General features: G+C 38.7%; 1 protein-coding gene across 1 annotated transcript in view; it reads left to right on the top strand.

The window, feature by feature from the left end:
* The window catches only part of COLEC10 (collectin subfamily member 10), a 38,401-nt gene extending 27,351 nt beyond the window's left edge, over window positions 1-11,050 (top strand). The window contains exons 4-6 of the mRNA XM_069466052.1: window positions 4,120-4,173; window positions 5,570-5,665; window positions 7,612-11,050. Of these exons, the coding sequence (XP_069322153.1) occupies window positions 4,120-4,173; window positions 5,570-5,665; window positions 7,612-8,003 (542 nt within the window). The 3' untranslated portion in view covers window positions 8,004-11,050. The remainder of the gene's footprint in view (window positions 1-4,119; window positions 4,174-5,569; window positions 5,666-7,611) is intronic.
* The last annotated feature ends 6,395 nt before the right edge of the window (window positions 11,051-17,445 follow it).

Below are 17,445 nucleotides of genomic sequence, written 5' to 3'. Positions count from 1 at the left end.
GAAAGAAATTATCTAGCCAACTAAAAATATATATAGAAAAAATTAGCTGGGCATGGTGGTGCATGCCTGTAGTCCCAGCTACTCGGGAGGCTGAGGCAGTAGGGTTGCTTGAGCCCAGGAGTTTGAGGTTGCTGTAAGCTAGGCTGATGCCACTGTACTCACTCTAGCCTGGGCAACAGAGTGAGATGCTGTCTCAAAAAAAAAAAAAAGGAAAAAAGAATGGAAAAATGAATGATAAAACATATTATTTCCTACAGTGTTCCTAAAAGTACCACTTGCCCTTAATATCAGTTTCTACCTCATCTTCTAAGATTTCTTTCTCCAGAGATATGCCATCAAAATTTATGAGAATGTCCTGGAATTTTTTTAAAAAAAGGAGATGCAGCATTCTAGCTCACTTGGATTAACTTCGTTTCTAATCTGTGCTTTGAAATATACTGTCCTCATTTTGATGATAACCCTTTTAAATTTTTTACTGACTCAGATTAATCTCAACATTCTAGGTTGACCTTAATATTGTCACTTGCATGGATAGGGTAGCTTTCTGGATGTCAATATTTCATTTTAGGAATAAGAAATAAAAATGATTTAGTATAGATAAATTCCATCTCATAGCAAAATAACTGCTTTTATTTAAGGTCAATAATCCTTTTACACTGAAAGTGTTGTGAATTTTTTGTTTGTTTGTTTGTTTGAATGCGACCTCTAATTCTTCAACCTTAAGGCAGTTATTATAGACATGTTCCCACTCGTGGGCCAAAATCAGTTTTTGTGGATGGCTTTAAACCATAATTTATATGGGGAAAATAGATATTCTAATCCCAAACTTTCTGTGAACTGGGTAAGTACTTGGCATGCATGCCTTTACCATAACTCAGATTTAGGAAGCAGAAGCTAATATCGGTTGAGCATCGTCCGTGAGTCAAGCCCAGTGCTAATCCCATTATAAGATACCATTACTGTACCTAATTTATTCTCCTTAGTGATCTTATAATTTTAAGTGTCATTATGTCTGCTTTAAAAGCGAAGAAATGGAGGCTTAAAGAAATTAAATAACCTGTCCACATGCAGGTAGTAAGTGGCAGAGCCAGGATTCAAGCCCCATTATTTTGGGGCTTCTATAGTGTTACACTCTACCACACTGCTTTGGTGTTCCCATCTGTCACAAAAGGAAAGGATTCATGTCAAGTACTGGAAAGTAGTCACAGCATTTACATTTCCTCAGAAAAAAAGCCACATACCAATTCAAGAAGCTGTTTCCTACATAAGGGATACTGCTTCAGTGAAGCCTTCCTTGCTCTGCTCCACAACCATCTTTTCCTTTCCAGGATTCCTGCCAGGCTTTCTGTTTATCTCACTCTGTTACTGTTAGTACATTCTCTTTATTCTCTTATGTGTGCTTTGCTTTTCTTAAAGGCCCATCGTTTTCCAAAAGCACTCTATTTACGCTTCTTTTATGTCTATTATGGGGTTCAGCCTAAGACTAGGATCATAGCAGAACTGGAATCAACGTGCAATCCATATTGAATTGAAAAGGATTCACATACAAAGAAAATACATTTTTAAAAAATTAAAATATTTACCCCATATTCATATGATCTTTTAAGTCCATATTAGTTTTGGTGGTAGTAAGGATTGCTATTCTCTTCAACTTTAGATAGCATTTTTCAAACACTTTCCTTTCTTTCATTATTAAATCATTGGTTAACTCATTGGGAAGTACCAAGAACTGGAAAGTGAGAAAAGATTGGGTTTCAATGCCAGAATTGCCATTTAATTGCTGGGTGTCCTTGAGCAAGTTGTTTTGCCTCTCTGATCCTCGATTTCTTTGGTTGTGGAATAACGATAATAACTCACTCATAGGGTTTAAGATGATAGTATGTGTGAAGTATCCAGAACAGTACTTGGCAACTAATTGGCACTGAGTAAATATATGTTCCCGCCCCTTCTGTTAATATTATGTATTCTCTATATCTGTTCTTACCTTTCCCACTTACATATAAGGGGAATAAGGAATCTGTAGGATACAACTAAGGTGTGAGCAGATCACTCTTCCCCAGCAGGGTGCTTGATGTATGCTCATGCTTTTCTCCCAACCATACCCTCAGCTGTACATGCTCCTCATCTTGCTCCCCGCTTTAGCTGCTGGAGCTTTTCATAGCCAAGCTCAAATGCTAAGGCTTCCTTTATTCTTCCGGCTGAAGCACTGTCTCTTCTGGCTTCCTCTCAGAGTATGTTATCTCTGTTCACTGTCTCTCTAACAACATTCATCACATCCTATAGCCATAGACTTCACCATTGTCTCATTTCATCCAAGTACAAGTTCTGAGGCTTTCCCCTGCCCACGTAAACTGCATTCTAGACTTCAAGGACCCTCCCTTCTGTTTGGGGATCACGGGAATGTCTGGCATCACTGTAAAGAAAAGTGTTCGCATGGGTCAGTGTAGAAAGTCTCAGTAAGTCCTTGGGCCCCCGGCAGGCATGCCCTCGTCTGGAGGGTCAACAGCCACTGTGTAAGGGACTCTTAAAGAAGAGCACTCATCAGACAGTAATGAGAAGGGAACCGATCGATGTCCTCAGCACATGCAATGTAAGGCACCCTACAGGTTTTAGAGTGGCTTCCACTGTTTCCCTATGGCTGGTGAAAAATGAGGTTAGGCAGAATCTCAATGCTGACTCCACTCTCCTTCACATTGTCCCCTTGGGTCGTATCACCAATTCCCTGGCCACACCAAACTCATATGAGGGTAAGCCCCATACTCCTAGCCTGGGTGACCATGCTGTATTCATCATTCATGAGTTCTTTCTTCATCTTTTTCCAGATCACCATTGCAGCATAAACTCGATTTTACTTCTCTCAGGGTCTTCTCTTTTGACTCTTAAGAAACTAGGCCAAGCATTTCTTTTTGCAAATGAAAACTTTTGCTTTCAATTATGGTGTTTGGTATAAGCTTCGAGAGCTTATTTTGAAGTAAAAAAAGAAATTAACATTTTTTTCTTTCTCTGTGCTTTAAAAGTCCTGCTTCTCTGAGAATTATTTTATAGATTCCTCTAAATGAGAAAGCAGTCGCATGCAAAGAAGAGCCGAAAGGAAAATTACAAAGGTTGATATTTCAGTATATATGACAAGACTTTATATTATAGATATTTGCATACATGACATCTTTTCTAAAAATTGTAAACTCCTTGAAGTCAAAGTTTTGATCTTGTCTCTCTGTATATCCTCTCAAAGTAGCTAGCCTTTTGTCTTTCATAGAGCAAGTAAATAGTAAATATTTTTTAATTCAATTGTAAAAGCACAATACATATTTTTTTGAAAACCCAAGGGCAAAAAGCCACGTGAAAATAACTTGAGACATAATAAATACACAGACATTAAATTGTGCTAATTGATCTGGACTTACAAAACAATGATATTTTTTTAAATTAAAAACATGCTGAGGCCGGGCGCGGTGGCTCACGCCTGTAATCCTAGCACTCTGGGAGGCCGAGGTGGGCGGATCGTTTGAGCTCAGGAGTTCGAGACCAGCCTGAGCAAGAGCGAGACCCCATCTCTACTAAAAATAGAAAGAAATTATATGGACAGCTAAAAATACATATAGAAAAAATTAGCCGGGCATGGTGGCGCATGCCTGTAGTCCCAGCTACTCGGGAGGCTGAGACAGGAGGATCGCTTGAGCTCAGGAGTTTGAGGTTGCTGTGAGCTAGGCTGACGCCACGGCACTCACTCTAGCCTGGGCAACAGAGTGAGACTCTGTCTCAAAAAAAAAAAAAAAAAGAATAAAAAGTTAAAAAAAAAAAAACATGCTGAGAATTGTATTAGCCTTGTGCAGAAGGCCACATTATAAAAAACATTTTAGTGAGATAGGTAACACACTTTCAAAATGTTCTTTACATACCCTGCTGGAATTCTATATTCAATCTAAATCAATTATGACTCGTTTAATTAATTGTACCTGTGCAGCCAATTCAAAATCAAATTATTTATAAAAACCAAGCGATATTAGTTGGTTGAAGATATTGCAAATGAAATTTAAAAACTGCTCTGATTTTAGGTGTGAAATAATTCACCCTTTATTTCATTTTTTTTTTTTTTTGGTTGCCATTGTTTTTATTCAGGTGACAAAGGGGAAAAGGGTTTGCTTGGAATACCTGGAGGAAAAGGCAAAGCAGGTATGATATGCTCATTTTTGTCTTTGCTTTCTAGCATCACTCCAAATGTATTCATCTCAAAAATAAGTATGCTTTAGATAAAAACAAGAGTACTTTCAGTGTGTTTAACCTTATTTTCCTTGGGCTAGAGGAAAGGAAAGAAGAGAACTTTCCTCTCTATCCGCTGGTGACTTTCCAAGCCCTGGGGAAGGGGATGACGGCACACTCCATCCCTGCCATGCTTACTGTTAGAAGCAAACCCAGCACATCAGGAAGCAGTCATCGTTCTCCTGGGCCAAGAGGAAAATCCAGCAATAAGACCTGCGTCAGCATGCCATGCCTCACGTTCCACTAGTATCTCAACCAAATACCGGCCCTTGGAGTGCCAGTAGCAACCTGGCCTGATCCAGATAGACCCCCTGGTTATAGCACATGTTTTCCATTGCCAGGGAGATTCTCCCAGAACATTATAAAAGAGTTTTATTACCAGCGCCTTCTGCAGAGAGAGGAGGTAGATTGTTCTTTAGTAATTTCAGTTGTTTCTAACCACAGGGGTGTAGTGAAGACAAATTCTGAGAATTGCTTTACATTCCTTATATTTAACTGTGAATATGGGTAAATAAAGCCATATTTTTTCCCTCTGGCTAATAAAGTTATTTTTAACTTTCACACTATTAAAGAAAAAAATCAAATGAAAATGTTGACATGAATGGCCATGAAATAGAAAAAGGGAATCATTTGAATTTTACATCATTTTCTTTATAATTCTGTCTCTATCACAAAAATATTTGTAGATAGTTGAAAAGGTAGGTGAGCAAAGAAGAATGAATGACAAAATCATAGTTAATCCACAAATTGAAAAATTGGCTCTAAAAATTATACATTGGATCTATTTCCAGGATTTAATCCTAGTCCTTGAAACATACAACCTATACTTTAAATGAATAATCAGAATTAACATTTGATTTAATCATTAAAAGTTTCTTTTGTCTTGGGAGAGTTGTGTGAACTAGTGAATGATGCAGAAACAGCAGAGAGGAATGGCTGGAAATATGTTTTAAGAAAGCTGTAAAAATTTTATTCTGAGATTGGGCAGACGCATTCTGTATTCCAACAAAAATGCCAAATGGTCCACAATGTGTGTGCAGTGGTTTGTCATATTTATTCTTCTTTTTAAAAATCTAGTTTAGAATTGTTTTTTAACCCATTCAAAACATTTAAAAATATATTTTCTGGATTTCTTAAAATAATTTAAATTGGAAGCCTTGTTTTAAGTCAAAGTTTTAAGGTATACTCATTGACAGGGAGATAGAGCCAGACTAGAAAAAGATAGTAAATATCGGAAAGAGAACAAATGTTCCTTTCAACTGGTCTGCATGTACTTCAACATGACTTCACAGTTTTTGTTATTTAAAAGGTACCGTCTGTGATTGTGGAAGATACCGGAAAGTTGTTGGACAACTGGATATTAGTGTTGCTCGTCTCAAGACATCTATGAAGTTCGTCAAGAATGGTGAGCATATTCTCTTTTGCTTTGTGCTATATATCTATTGATTAGTCTCTTTCAACACTGTAATTTCAATACTTCTAGTAGGAAATACATTGTGTTGAGCAAAGGTCCATTAAGGTAGTGTCTCCAGTTTAAAAGTCTCTCAAAATGCTAATTATCCACACAGACTACAGGACACTTCAAGTCCACTACATATATATATTCATACATATGTGCATTGCTCATGGGTAGAAAAAGGTATTTTCCTAAGAAAGAGGAATGGAGAAAAGGTTAGAGTTTGGCAACGCATGCCTTAAGAATAAAAAAAGACAGCAAGAGTAAAACAGAACCAGCATCTCAGAAAATAGGAGTAATAATAACAACAATTGCTACTTTCTTGAGTACGTGGAATAGTGCATAACTACTAGTATTATCTCCCTGAGTTTTCATAATTATTGTTATGATGTAGATACAATGATTAAACTGAAGCTTAGAGAGAGTACCTTGCCCATAGATACAAACCTAATGAGCAGTGGAACAAGGATTTGAACACAGGTTTCTCTGATTCCTCTCCTCACAGGACAAACCAGTATGAACGTTTTATCTTTCTCCAAGTTTTGCAGTGTCCCACATTAGTCATTTTTATCCATTTCCCCATGATAGTTTATCAGTAAAAGCCCTTAAAATGGGAAGAGCTTATGTATTATCTTCTGAGACAGTATTAATAAGGGAACTATTGTAGTTACTGTTACAACTGGTTTCATTTTGTTATACTTTCATTTATTGCAGTCCAGCCATATTTGTTGTACATTGTTGGAAGCCCATAGATGCCATCCTGTGTTCATCTTCATCTTGTAATACTAGAGGCAAAGGAAATACTTGATATTAACTAACCACCCTAATTATTATGTAACTCTGGTTATAACCCATACTGAAGATTCTGTCCCTAATATGACTTAGACTGTCGTGAATAAAACAGATCACAAATGTAGAACATAGAGCAATAGTTCTTAACATTTTAGTGGTAATAGACTTCTTTGTGAATTAAAATTAAATATATATGCCCCAAAATGCATATATATTTATGCCCCAAAAGACCAAAACATACATGCCATGTTATGAGCTCAGGGATTTTGAGTCCCCAGTTCTGTCCTGAAGCTTACTCCGTAGCTCATTCTCCTTTTTGTACCTGTCATGAAGTATGGAAAATCTCAATCCATATACATGTTCAAAGCCCAGGAATTTGGCCCCAAATGGGCAAACTTCTGTATTATTCCTACGCCATTTCAATAAGCATTAACCATCCCCTAAAATATTTCAGGCACTGAGGCTGAAGAGTGTCAAAGACATGATCGTTGCCCTCAAGACATTCACAGTTGAGTTGGAGAGACACACAAGCAAACAATTAGACTAGAATGTGTTGCATGCTATAAGGAAAAAGTGGAAGGGGCAATGGAAACACAGGAAACAGCACACGACAACTGCCATGTCTGTACAGGGGCATTGGAAAGACTTCTTCTAGGAGAAAGAATTTCCACTGAGATGAGTAGGATTTTGCTGGGCAGAGAAGCAGTGATAAGACTTCCCAGGCATGAAAGATGTGGAAGCAATAGAGAGAAGAGCGTGCCCATGGGACTACAAGTGTGGCTAAAACACAAACTGTGATGGGAAAAATAGCATAAGATGGGCCTTGTGGCCATTTGTGTAGCAAGTCTTTGTCAACATGCTCTCTGCTGGACAGCTGTGGGACATTGAGGAAGATGAAAACAGAGGACAAGTAGTAGAAGTTAGTTCTCCATTTGATAACTAGAAAGTGGGAAGAAAAAATTAAACCGGTGACTACCTCATAATAGGGCCTTGCAAAATAATTCTTGAACATCGAGTAAATGAATTTAAATCTGGCAGTATTATGTACTTGCCTTTCTCTTGTTGAGATACATAATGATACTCTTCTTTTCCTCCCTGCAAAGTCATAGCAGGGATTAGGGAGACTGAAGAGAAGTTCTACTACATCGTGCAGGAGGAGAAGAACTACCGGGAATCCCTGACCCACTGCAGGATTCGGGGTGGAATGCTGGCCATGCCCAAGGATGAAGCTGCCAACACACTCATCGCCGACTATGTGGCCAAGAGTGGCTTCTTCCGGGTGTTCATTGGGGTGAACGACCTTGAGAGGGAGGGACAGTACGTGTTCACAGACAACACTCCACTGCAGAACTACAGCAACTGGAATGAGGGGGAACCCAGTGACCCCTACGGTCATGAGGACTGTGTAGAAATGCTGAGCTCTGGCAGATGGAATGACACAGAGTGCCATCTTACCATGTACTTTGTCTGTGAGTTTGTTAAGAAGAAAAAGTAATTTCCCTCACGCTATGCACTTGTTATTTCCCTGTGACTACCATTATAGTTGTTTGTATCCATCCTTTTCCTCCTAATTACACTAAATTTGTTCTGACTCAAGACAAGTAGGAAATGCTAGACTGAGGTTTGGAATCTCGATCACCTTGCTCTTTCGTGATGATTTTGTCATTTTCATTCATGGTATGTTATTGACTCAATAGCTCACCAGGTTACATGGATCCCCAAAGAGAGTTTGAATCACTCATTATGCAAGAGGTGGTTGTCTATGTCTCAAATGAAATGTTCCCTTGGCATTTGCTCTGCCACCTCTCCCTGGGGGCCTAAACCAATATCTAGCCCAGTGGATAATTGCACAGTTGGTGATGATTAGGTTGGTTGGTAATGATTAGGCTAACCTGCCCCTGCCCAAAGCCAAGCATATGTAAGAGGGCCTTCTGTGGGTAATGTCAAGATCTTTGAACCCAAGACGCCCAGTTCTTTAACCAATCACCCACCATGTCCATAGCCGTACTTGCAAGTTCTCTTTGCTTGCACAGACATGGAAATGCTTTGACCTCACACCTCTGTATGAGGAACTTCTAGCCTTGTGTCCTGTTTCAGACCATGTGGAATCATAGGGACTCCTTTTGTGCTTCTGATCGACAGCCTTCACTAAAGTATAATAAGCAGGTGTCTTATACCCCTTTCTGTAGACCCAAACCTTAATGTCAGGCCCCTACATATTAATACTCTGATTTAAAAAAAGGTAACTCTAGAAATCAAAAAAAAAATAAAAGAGGGGATTTTTTCCCAAACAATATTATAATATTTATAGTCCTCCTTCTAAATTACCCCCTGCTGTTAAAATGACTCCATTTTTCTTTAATTTAGGTTTACCTATATCAACTTTCTTCCCCTTAGGCATTGGGAATGAGGGAAGTTCTTTATGAAGCCTTCAGAAAACCTTAGATGCTTCAAGGTGCTACCAACACCAAATCTCCAGGTCCCTTCTTCCTTGCCTTTAATATATCACTCATAGTGAAACTTCATGGGAGGCCTTTTACTCACTGTAAATTCATGTGTTTAAACAAAACCCGTCCCAGAGATGTCCTTTCTAATACTCTGACATCACAGAAATGAGTCAGGCATGGAATTTGGAACCTGCCTAGAAATCACATTTACTGAGCTGGTAAAATTCTACCTTGAACTGCAAATCAAACCTCAGAGCAGCTTTCACTTGGAAGTTTAAAAATAAGCAATTCAAAGAAACTCTAGATTATCACCTTATAAACTGCTCTTCCAGATATGGTTTGTGACATATGATTAGACTGTTTAAAATGCTGGCAAATGGTTAATGAAATAAGAGAAACAGATCAACAACATATGTTCACCTTAAACCATCTGTCCATGATTTCACCCATGACTAACTGGTTATGAAGCAGGATTTAATTAGGTTATTTCTGTGTGTTCAACAAGGGTCACAAACTCAGATCTTACAGGGACCAGACAGATGACATAAATAAATGAAGTGGAACAGGTGGGGACCCTTACTACACTGAACATAGCTTGCCCTTCTAAAGGAGCCAGCTGCTCCTCGGTGGCTGCTGCTGTTGCCATGGAGGACCCAATCTTGCCACAGGTTCTGCTATTTCAAGAGAAGTCAAAAAGCTGGAACTTTATAAAATATCTTCATATTTTTATCTGTTGGCAACTAATTAATTTTTAACACAGATTTTAAGTCATACAAAACACTTCCAGCCAAAAATATGATCATTCCATATCTCACCTCTGGAGAAAAGTTCTGAAGGTTCTAAACATACAGAATGTCATTAGGATATGATGACATTCATGTCAAGGTGCCCCATTAATACCTTATTCAATTCAGCTCAATAATAGGAATTTGTCAAATATTTAACATTTGTCAGGTTATTAAACTAGACTCTTTGGAGAAACTAGCATAGGATATTTTGAAGGCAGGGAATCTTGTCATAAAAATTACAAAGCAGGACATCATATCAAAGCCAGTATCCTTGGGTAAAATGCCAGCCAAGATCATGAAAAACAAGAACCTCGAAACACCTGCAGGAAAAGAAAGGGATAAGAAGAGAGGAAGGAAGAAAAGCACAACAAACATTGCTTGGGGGAAGCTCCTCTTGGGATCCATGTTCTGATTCCTTCTAAGCCTCCAAAGTATGAGTATGTATTGTGTGTACTTCAAGTGCTATTATTATTTGCTATGGATGTTATAATAATAACAACAGTTCTCTCAATGACTCATCTTTGCTATTATACTTTCAAGAGAAGATAACAGAGCTTTAAAGAATAGGATATATCCTGCAACCTTGCCTGGAAGAAATTGTGAAGGTATTACACACTTAGTTAGAATTACTGTGAAAACTCTTATTTGTGATGCACTTTGTGCTTTGTAAAACGCCTTTGGGTATCACTTCTAATTTGATAAACTGTGGAGTACAAAGAGCAGACATTTTCACTGCCATTTTCCCAATGATAATACTGAGGCCCAAGGAAGCTAAGCAATTTACCAGACTCAGCTTATTTGAAAGAAAAGCAGGCCCCAGCCTGCTGGTTGAGACTGCCAGTCCACTGTCCTCTCCAGCCTCTGCCCATTGCTCTGACATTGAACGGAAGTTCATCCAAAATGGCCTTGTAATAGCACGGGCTCAAATAATTTCTCTCTATTACATTCCAAAGTCAAAGATGAGGATTCATTTACAGAGATGCTAAGGATTCAGAAACTGGCCTTTCAAATTTTGTGTTCACTGATTTATTTTTCATTTCATAAATGTCTACATATGGTCTTAGTTTTGTGGAGGTGACTTAGCACACCCTCAGTACAATTTTGCTGGTAACTACAGATACAGGGAAATCAAATCAGATATACGAAAATAAAAATTTGCTCAAAATATTATAAAAATGAGCAGGTAATTATTTCCCCCATAAAAGAATTCACTAGAAAAGTGAGTCATTGCACACAGTAGAAAGTTGTATACCCTTATGCTGAAATAATAAAAAAATAGTTGTATAAATTTGTTATAGAGAGATATAGCAAACATTGATTGCACTTTGTAACACCTACCCATAAAAACTGCAGACATTAAAAAATGCATTTTGAAAAAAAAAAAAGAAAAAAACGCATTTTGTCCTGTTTATATCTGTGTTACCCAAATATGGGTTGCTCTGAATGTCATTAATCAAGTAATTTCTAGCTCTCTGGATTGCATACTTTGAGGCAACAAGATATCTGTAGTAGAGGAAAAATAAACCAAACAGTATCACTCACAGCATCATCAACACATTGAGACTAAAGTTTTGTAGGTATTAATCAATGATAGGAAAATGCTGGTGTGATTCCATGTGGGGATAGCACCAGTTTGCATCACTTAGAAATGAAAAATCTAGATATGGTGTCATGACTGCCTGAATGCCATGCCAATTGTGCCTCTTACTAGCCATTAGGGGAATATTGTAAGTGTTCTAAACCTTGTTTTACGAATCTATATGTGCCTCGTCACATAGTGTTGTGACAAACAGAGGAGGTAATGTTATGAGATATTTAGCATAGTACCAGCTAGACACCTTATATGTGTGCAATAAAACTTAGCCATTACTACCAGCTACATGTATAACCAGCTACATGTTACAAAGAAACAAACAATATTTTAAAATATATTAAAAAGTCACTTATGTGAATATATATCACATATATATTATATATACAGCATATATACTATGCATACAGCACATATATGTATATACTGAATGTGTGTGTGTATGTATACACAGCAAGGTAAATCGTTTTATCCTCACATATGGGTAAAATTTTTATTTTCAGGGAGGTGAATAAGTTTGCAAAAGTTACACTGCTTGTTAGAATTAGAGGCTGAGGTTCATAACTGGATATGATTGATTCTAAACCACCTATACTATTTTTTAGGATGCAGTTCATCTGAACCTATGGTTATCACATTAAAATTAACTATTTTTAAACTTAAAAATGAAATCGTTAATTTACGTTGCCTCAAGGTTGTAAGAATTTAGTAACATAGTTAAGTCCTTTAAAATATGAGGGGGCATAAATCTGCCACGTTCTTTCAAATAGGATTGAAGGAAAGGAATCATTTGCCACAGATGTTGTACACATGAATCTTTTTATAAATATAGGACTTCATTTTAATGTCCCCCAACACATGGTCATGCTGTCTGTATTTGAACATGTTTGGTAATTTGATAAGCCTATTAGAAAGTTTTTCCTTATAGTGATCTAAAATACACTTTTCTCTAGTTTGCACACATTGTCCTTGCCCTACCTTCTGCTGTTTATAACTCTGAGAGATCTGACCCTGGGACAAGCTGGAGCAGCAGTAAGCAGACTTTTAAAGAAAGGGGAAAAAAGGAATAAAAAGAACTGTCCTCACTATGGACGCCAAGGTGGATACCTAGTACCATATATTCTCAAAACCAGGATGGTATGGTCCATATCCAATGAATTCAGATTTTGCTGGTAAGACATGAGGCAGAGATGCACAGTATGAACGGTATTCAAAGTCAAGTAGGACATCTCAAACATACATAATCTATTTATTAGGAAGGGGTACATGGTATACAGGGTTCAACCCTCAGAGGAAGCTGTTAAGTGGCAGATGATTGGAAAGGCCCCACAGAGAGTGTTCAGGGCCAGTGTCCAGTGCCACTGGGAGAATGGAGTCAAAATCAGAGTCCACATGCATGAAGCCTGCATGGTGAACAATTAGGAAAGCTACAGCTTAGGTGAACAGTAGAGATCATTAACCCATTAATTCATCAAAAATGTTTATGGAGTATCTAATATGTTTTGGGGGGTGCCATGCTAAGCTTAGGCTGGAGACACAATGGAGAAGAAGACAGATCAGATTTCCAGCCTTGTAGGTAGGATTCCCTTCACACTCATTGGATATCAAGTGTACAATGTTGAGGCTCAAGATTAATTCCATTGTCAGGATTATATAAAGCTCTCCTATTTTTATACCTATGGTGTATCTTCAAAGACACATAGAAATAAATTGGCCAAAAGAATTTTTGTAGAACTGCATCACCCTTTCTTGAAGAAAGACATTGACGTATGTGTTCAAATACATTAACATGCCCTTTTTGGCTTACTCATTTGGATGTGGACAAGAAGTTCCCATGTCAGTGTAAATACTCACCCATACCATTTCCTCACAAGACAGAAAGGGTCCTTGTGGTTGTGCATGAATGAGCATTGACAAGTGGCAAATGTTCCTTTGTTTTATTTTTTCCAGGTGACCTACACCTGACATTCAGTGAAACTCAGATTAATCATAGATTGTCACTTTCATCATGAGATAAGGAGGGGCAGGGAGGCAGGGAGAAACAAGTCAGACATTTTAGAACTTATTAAAATGTGAGTACAACAATCCCAAATTAGTTATCGTGTTGGAGATTGCAGTTTGGAGATAATGCAGATTGATGGGTGTTCATATAATTTTAAAGATATACAACCCTTGGACATATGTGTTTTTCAGTTTGGAACCCCTGAAGCAATTCATTTGTCAATAGTTGATCCTCGCCAAACCTGGTTGGCAAGCCTTTGGGAGAGGCATTGGAGATGCAGACTGTCTACAAGCCACCTCTTGAGACGTTGACAGAATACTAGTCTCCGGAAGGGCACTCACAAGCTCTGTTATAATGTGTAGAAAAGCAAAGAAGGCACACAAGCATTTTCCAAGTCTTGAGGAAATGAACTAGGGGAAAATGCAATTACAAAGCACATTCAATTTCAATCCAATAAGATGTAGGTGAATATTTTTACTAGGAAGTCTATGTACTATAAACTTGTGTGTGACTCTTTCCTAGTAGATCACAACTTTACATGGTTATTTCCTGAGTCAACTCAGAGAACATGATTCTAGAGAAAGCTTCCTAGGAGAAGCAGATGTGTTTTAGAAGTGGGTACTCTCTGGAAATGTTTATGTTTAAAAATATTTTCCCCAAATCAAGTTTCCTTCTTTTCAAAAGGCCTTGTCAGAAACAACTTATGCTACTATATAAGATAATAATCCTGCAGCTCAATAAGCCATATCCTATGTGCCTAAAGACCAAGTTCTGGGACTTGCCATTCTTCTGTGCCAGCAACTTCGAAATCTCACTTTATTTGAGCCTGTGTTCTAAGATCTAGAAACTTCTCATTTATGTTCTTTTAAGCACTTTCCATGTGCAGTCCTGGCCATAGAGTACCATAGCAATTATGAACAGAAATAGGGATTTGACAACAGAAATGAGTGAGGTTGCTTAGGGTAAGGGTGTTAAGTGAGGAAAGCAGATAGCCCAGGACTGAGATCTGAGTTATCCTAATGTTTAAAGCTTAGGGAGAAGGAACAGGGAGGTCCTCTTTAGGAAGACTGATAAGAGTGCTCAGAGAAGGAGTAATAAAATCAGAAACGTTTGAGAAAAAGGGAAACAGCTGTACTGAATGTCTCTGAGAGTTCAAGTAAAAATAATAATTAAAAAGTATCTATTGGGTTTGTCAGTAGCATTATGGAAAGAAGACAGTGTAGAGTTGAGTTGAAGGGGAAATGGGCTGCAAAGAAGTAGGGATAGTGTATATTGAAAATATTTTTAAGAAGTTTTCCTGTAAAGGAAAGTTAAAACAACAAGGTCAAGACATAATAATGACATAACCTGAGCATTATGCTAAGCTCAAGGTTTTAGCTTAATCCTCAAATCACCCTGTGTGGCACATACTACGCTATTGTTATCTCCATTTTACCTATGAGCACACTGAAGCTCAGAGACTAAGTAACATCCCCAAGGTCACCTGCTGAGATTTCAACCTAGCTGTTCAGTCCAATACCTGTATTGTTAATCATTGCACTACTCTGTGTCACCATATGATAAAGGGCGTATGTGGAAGGTCCAGAGTTTCTGCTGTGGCTTTGCTGCTAGCATTCTGTGCGATTTCTCACAACTCACTTAACTTTTCTGAGCTTCTCATCTGTGTGTACAACACATCTATTCATGGATATATGGGGAAAAAGAAAAACTGTACAAAAACATGACTGTTGTGCACCACCTCCATTGGTTATGAATAGGCTTGAAATTTAGAAACATTTCATCCGTTCCTCAAAAGGAAAAAAAATAGATATTTCAAGAATTCTGAAGACTATTTTTTTTTTTTTTGGTCCCTCAGAAGGCAAGAAAAAATACAGCCTCACATAAAGGAAAGGATTCTAATAGAGATAGAGTGTTCCAGGGGGAACCAGTTGAAAACACGTAAAGTCAAACATGATAAATGTCTTGAAAAGAACATTGAAAAGCAATGGCTCTGACAGAGAGGGGGGAAAATGACATACTGGAGTCCCCTGGGCTGAAGGGATGTGATCCTGGGACGACGTGTGAAGGGAAGACGGAGTGCACAGGGTCCCCTTAAAGGGCACTGGGAGTGTTGCTGGGGGGAGGCATGGTCTCATGGGGCCCCCGTGGTGAGGACGTCGAGTCCTTTGCTTGGGATTCTAAAAGTACTTGGGTCCCTCTGCTGCAGAAATATTACTCCAGACTATAAAAATGACTCCACATCAGTTTTAAATAACTCCCATCCTTCTCTCTCATTACTATGATGTATGTAACAGGATGTGCTGCTCTTATTTAATTTTAAGAAAGAAATAAGAGCCCATCATGCCAAGAAACCCATCATGCCAATCATTTTTTAGCTCTTATAGTTATACAGTCACAGAAATCTATTCTCTAATCCTATCTCTTAATCTTATAGTCCTGCAGACTAAAGCCACAACTTCATAATATAACATACTATGAAACCTAGATATTCAATGAATGAATTCGTACTCTTTGTAATAGGGCCTCTGCCTACATTTTTAGCCCTGCCACTGGCCACTTCCTGCCAGATACATACCTCCAAATTGACACATATACTAGCCGTTGCCACAACAGGTTCATCTCTGTAATTTGTGTACATTGTCTTTGTGTATGTTTTCCCTGTTGTCTGCTGTCTCCGTCCGTTCAGGCTGCTATAACAGAATGCCATAGACTGGGTGGCTTATACACAACAAAAATTTATTTCTCACAGTTCTGGAGAATGGGAAATCGGAGATCAAGGAGCCAGCAGATTCAGTGTCTGCTGAGGGCCCATTTCCTGCTTCAGAGAGGACTGTCTTCTAGCTGTAGAAGACACATGGTAGAAGGTGTGAGAAAAAAGGAGCTCGTCAAGGTCACTTTTATGAGAGCACCAATCTCATCCATGAGGGCTCTGCCCTGGTAACCTAATTACCTCCCAAGGGCCTCACCTCCTAATACCCTAGCATTGAGGGTTTCAACATGTCCATTTAGGGGGACACAAACATTCAGACTGTAATGTCTACTGAGCAACTTTTCATTCTATGAAGTGCAGTTCACACACCTCAGCCTCCTAAGGGCCCTCAGGATCTCTCTCAGGGCAACTCTACATGTTCCTGTCATAGTATTTTCCATTGAAGATAGGGATTGTGACACATTCATCTTTGTAGCATGAAGGCCAAGGCAGAGTGTCCAGGATATAACAAGTAACCAATACACGTTTGCTCAACAACCACCTCATAAATGATGAGTCCAGGAATAGAACTCAAAGTCTCCTGGTGCCTCCTGGTCCTAGTACGTGCAGGACACTGTTCTAGGGATGAGGGTGCTTTTCTTAGTGCCCTGACCGGAAGGATGGCACATGTAAATGAGGTCATTGCGAAGAGTAGGAAAGGAGAACTTTGTACAAAGAAAGGTGTAGGCAAGGTTAACGGAAACCATCAAGGGATGACGCACAGTAACAGCAAAGCCTATAGGAACAATGTGAGTGTCAGGTTACCAGAGCCTCAGAGAGCTACATGCAAGAGCTACCTGACAGGAATTGTGGCCTTTAAGGTAGAAAAATAACCTGCTGCCATCAGGGAGGGAAGCTCAGAGGCCCTCAGCTGATTTGTGTCTCCTACTGTGACTCCATTCTCCTTCCTGTGCTTTCTCTTGGCCAATCCCAGCTGGAAGCCAGAGGGTAAGGCATCCAGTTGTCATAGTCTATAAAATTCAGACTCCTGAACATGGTGGAGCCAAATAGAGATGGAATTGAAGGGGCAGTGCAGAGAGAAAGTCCAAACTCACTTCTTTAGCAAGAAGAGGCTAATGATGGTCTATCAGGCATTCTGGTAACCAGGGTAAGATAAGGAAGTTGGAAAGCTTCAAAATTAGAATGGCAGCAAGCAGTGAACAACTAGAATTAACACAGACAGTCCTAATAATGCATCAGAGTAAAAAGTCCAGAAGAACAATAGAAACCAGACGGGATGCAACGCAACACGAACCCAGGATTGAACAGGAGAGAGTCAATGAAAAATAGAAGGTGGAGCCAAGAGAAATTTTCTAGGACAATAGAGTTGGTTGTAGGGACTTTTTATGAATTATATACA

Source organism: Eulemur rufifrons, chromosome 3 (assembly GCF_041146395.1).
Source record: "Eulemur rufifrons isolate Redbay chromosome 3, OSU_ERuf_1, whole genome shotgun sequence".
NCBI classification, from domain to species: Eukaryota; Metazoa; Chordata; class Mammalia; order Primates; family Lemuridae; genus Eulemur; species Eulemur rufifrons.
This window is presented reverse-complemented; position numbering and strand designations above follow the sequence as displayed.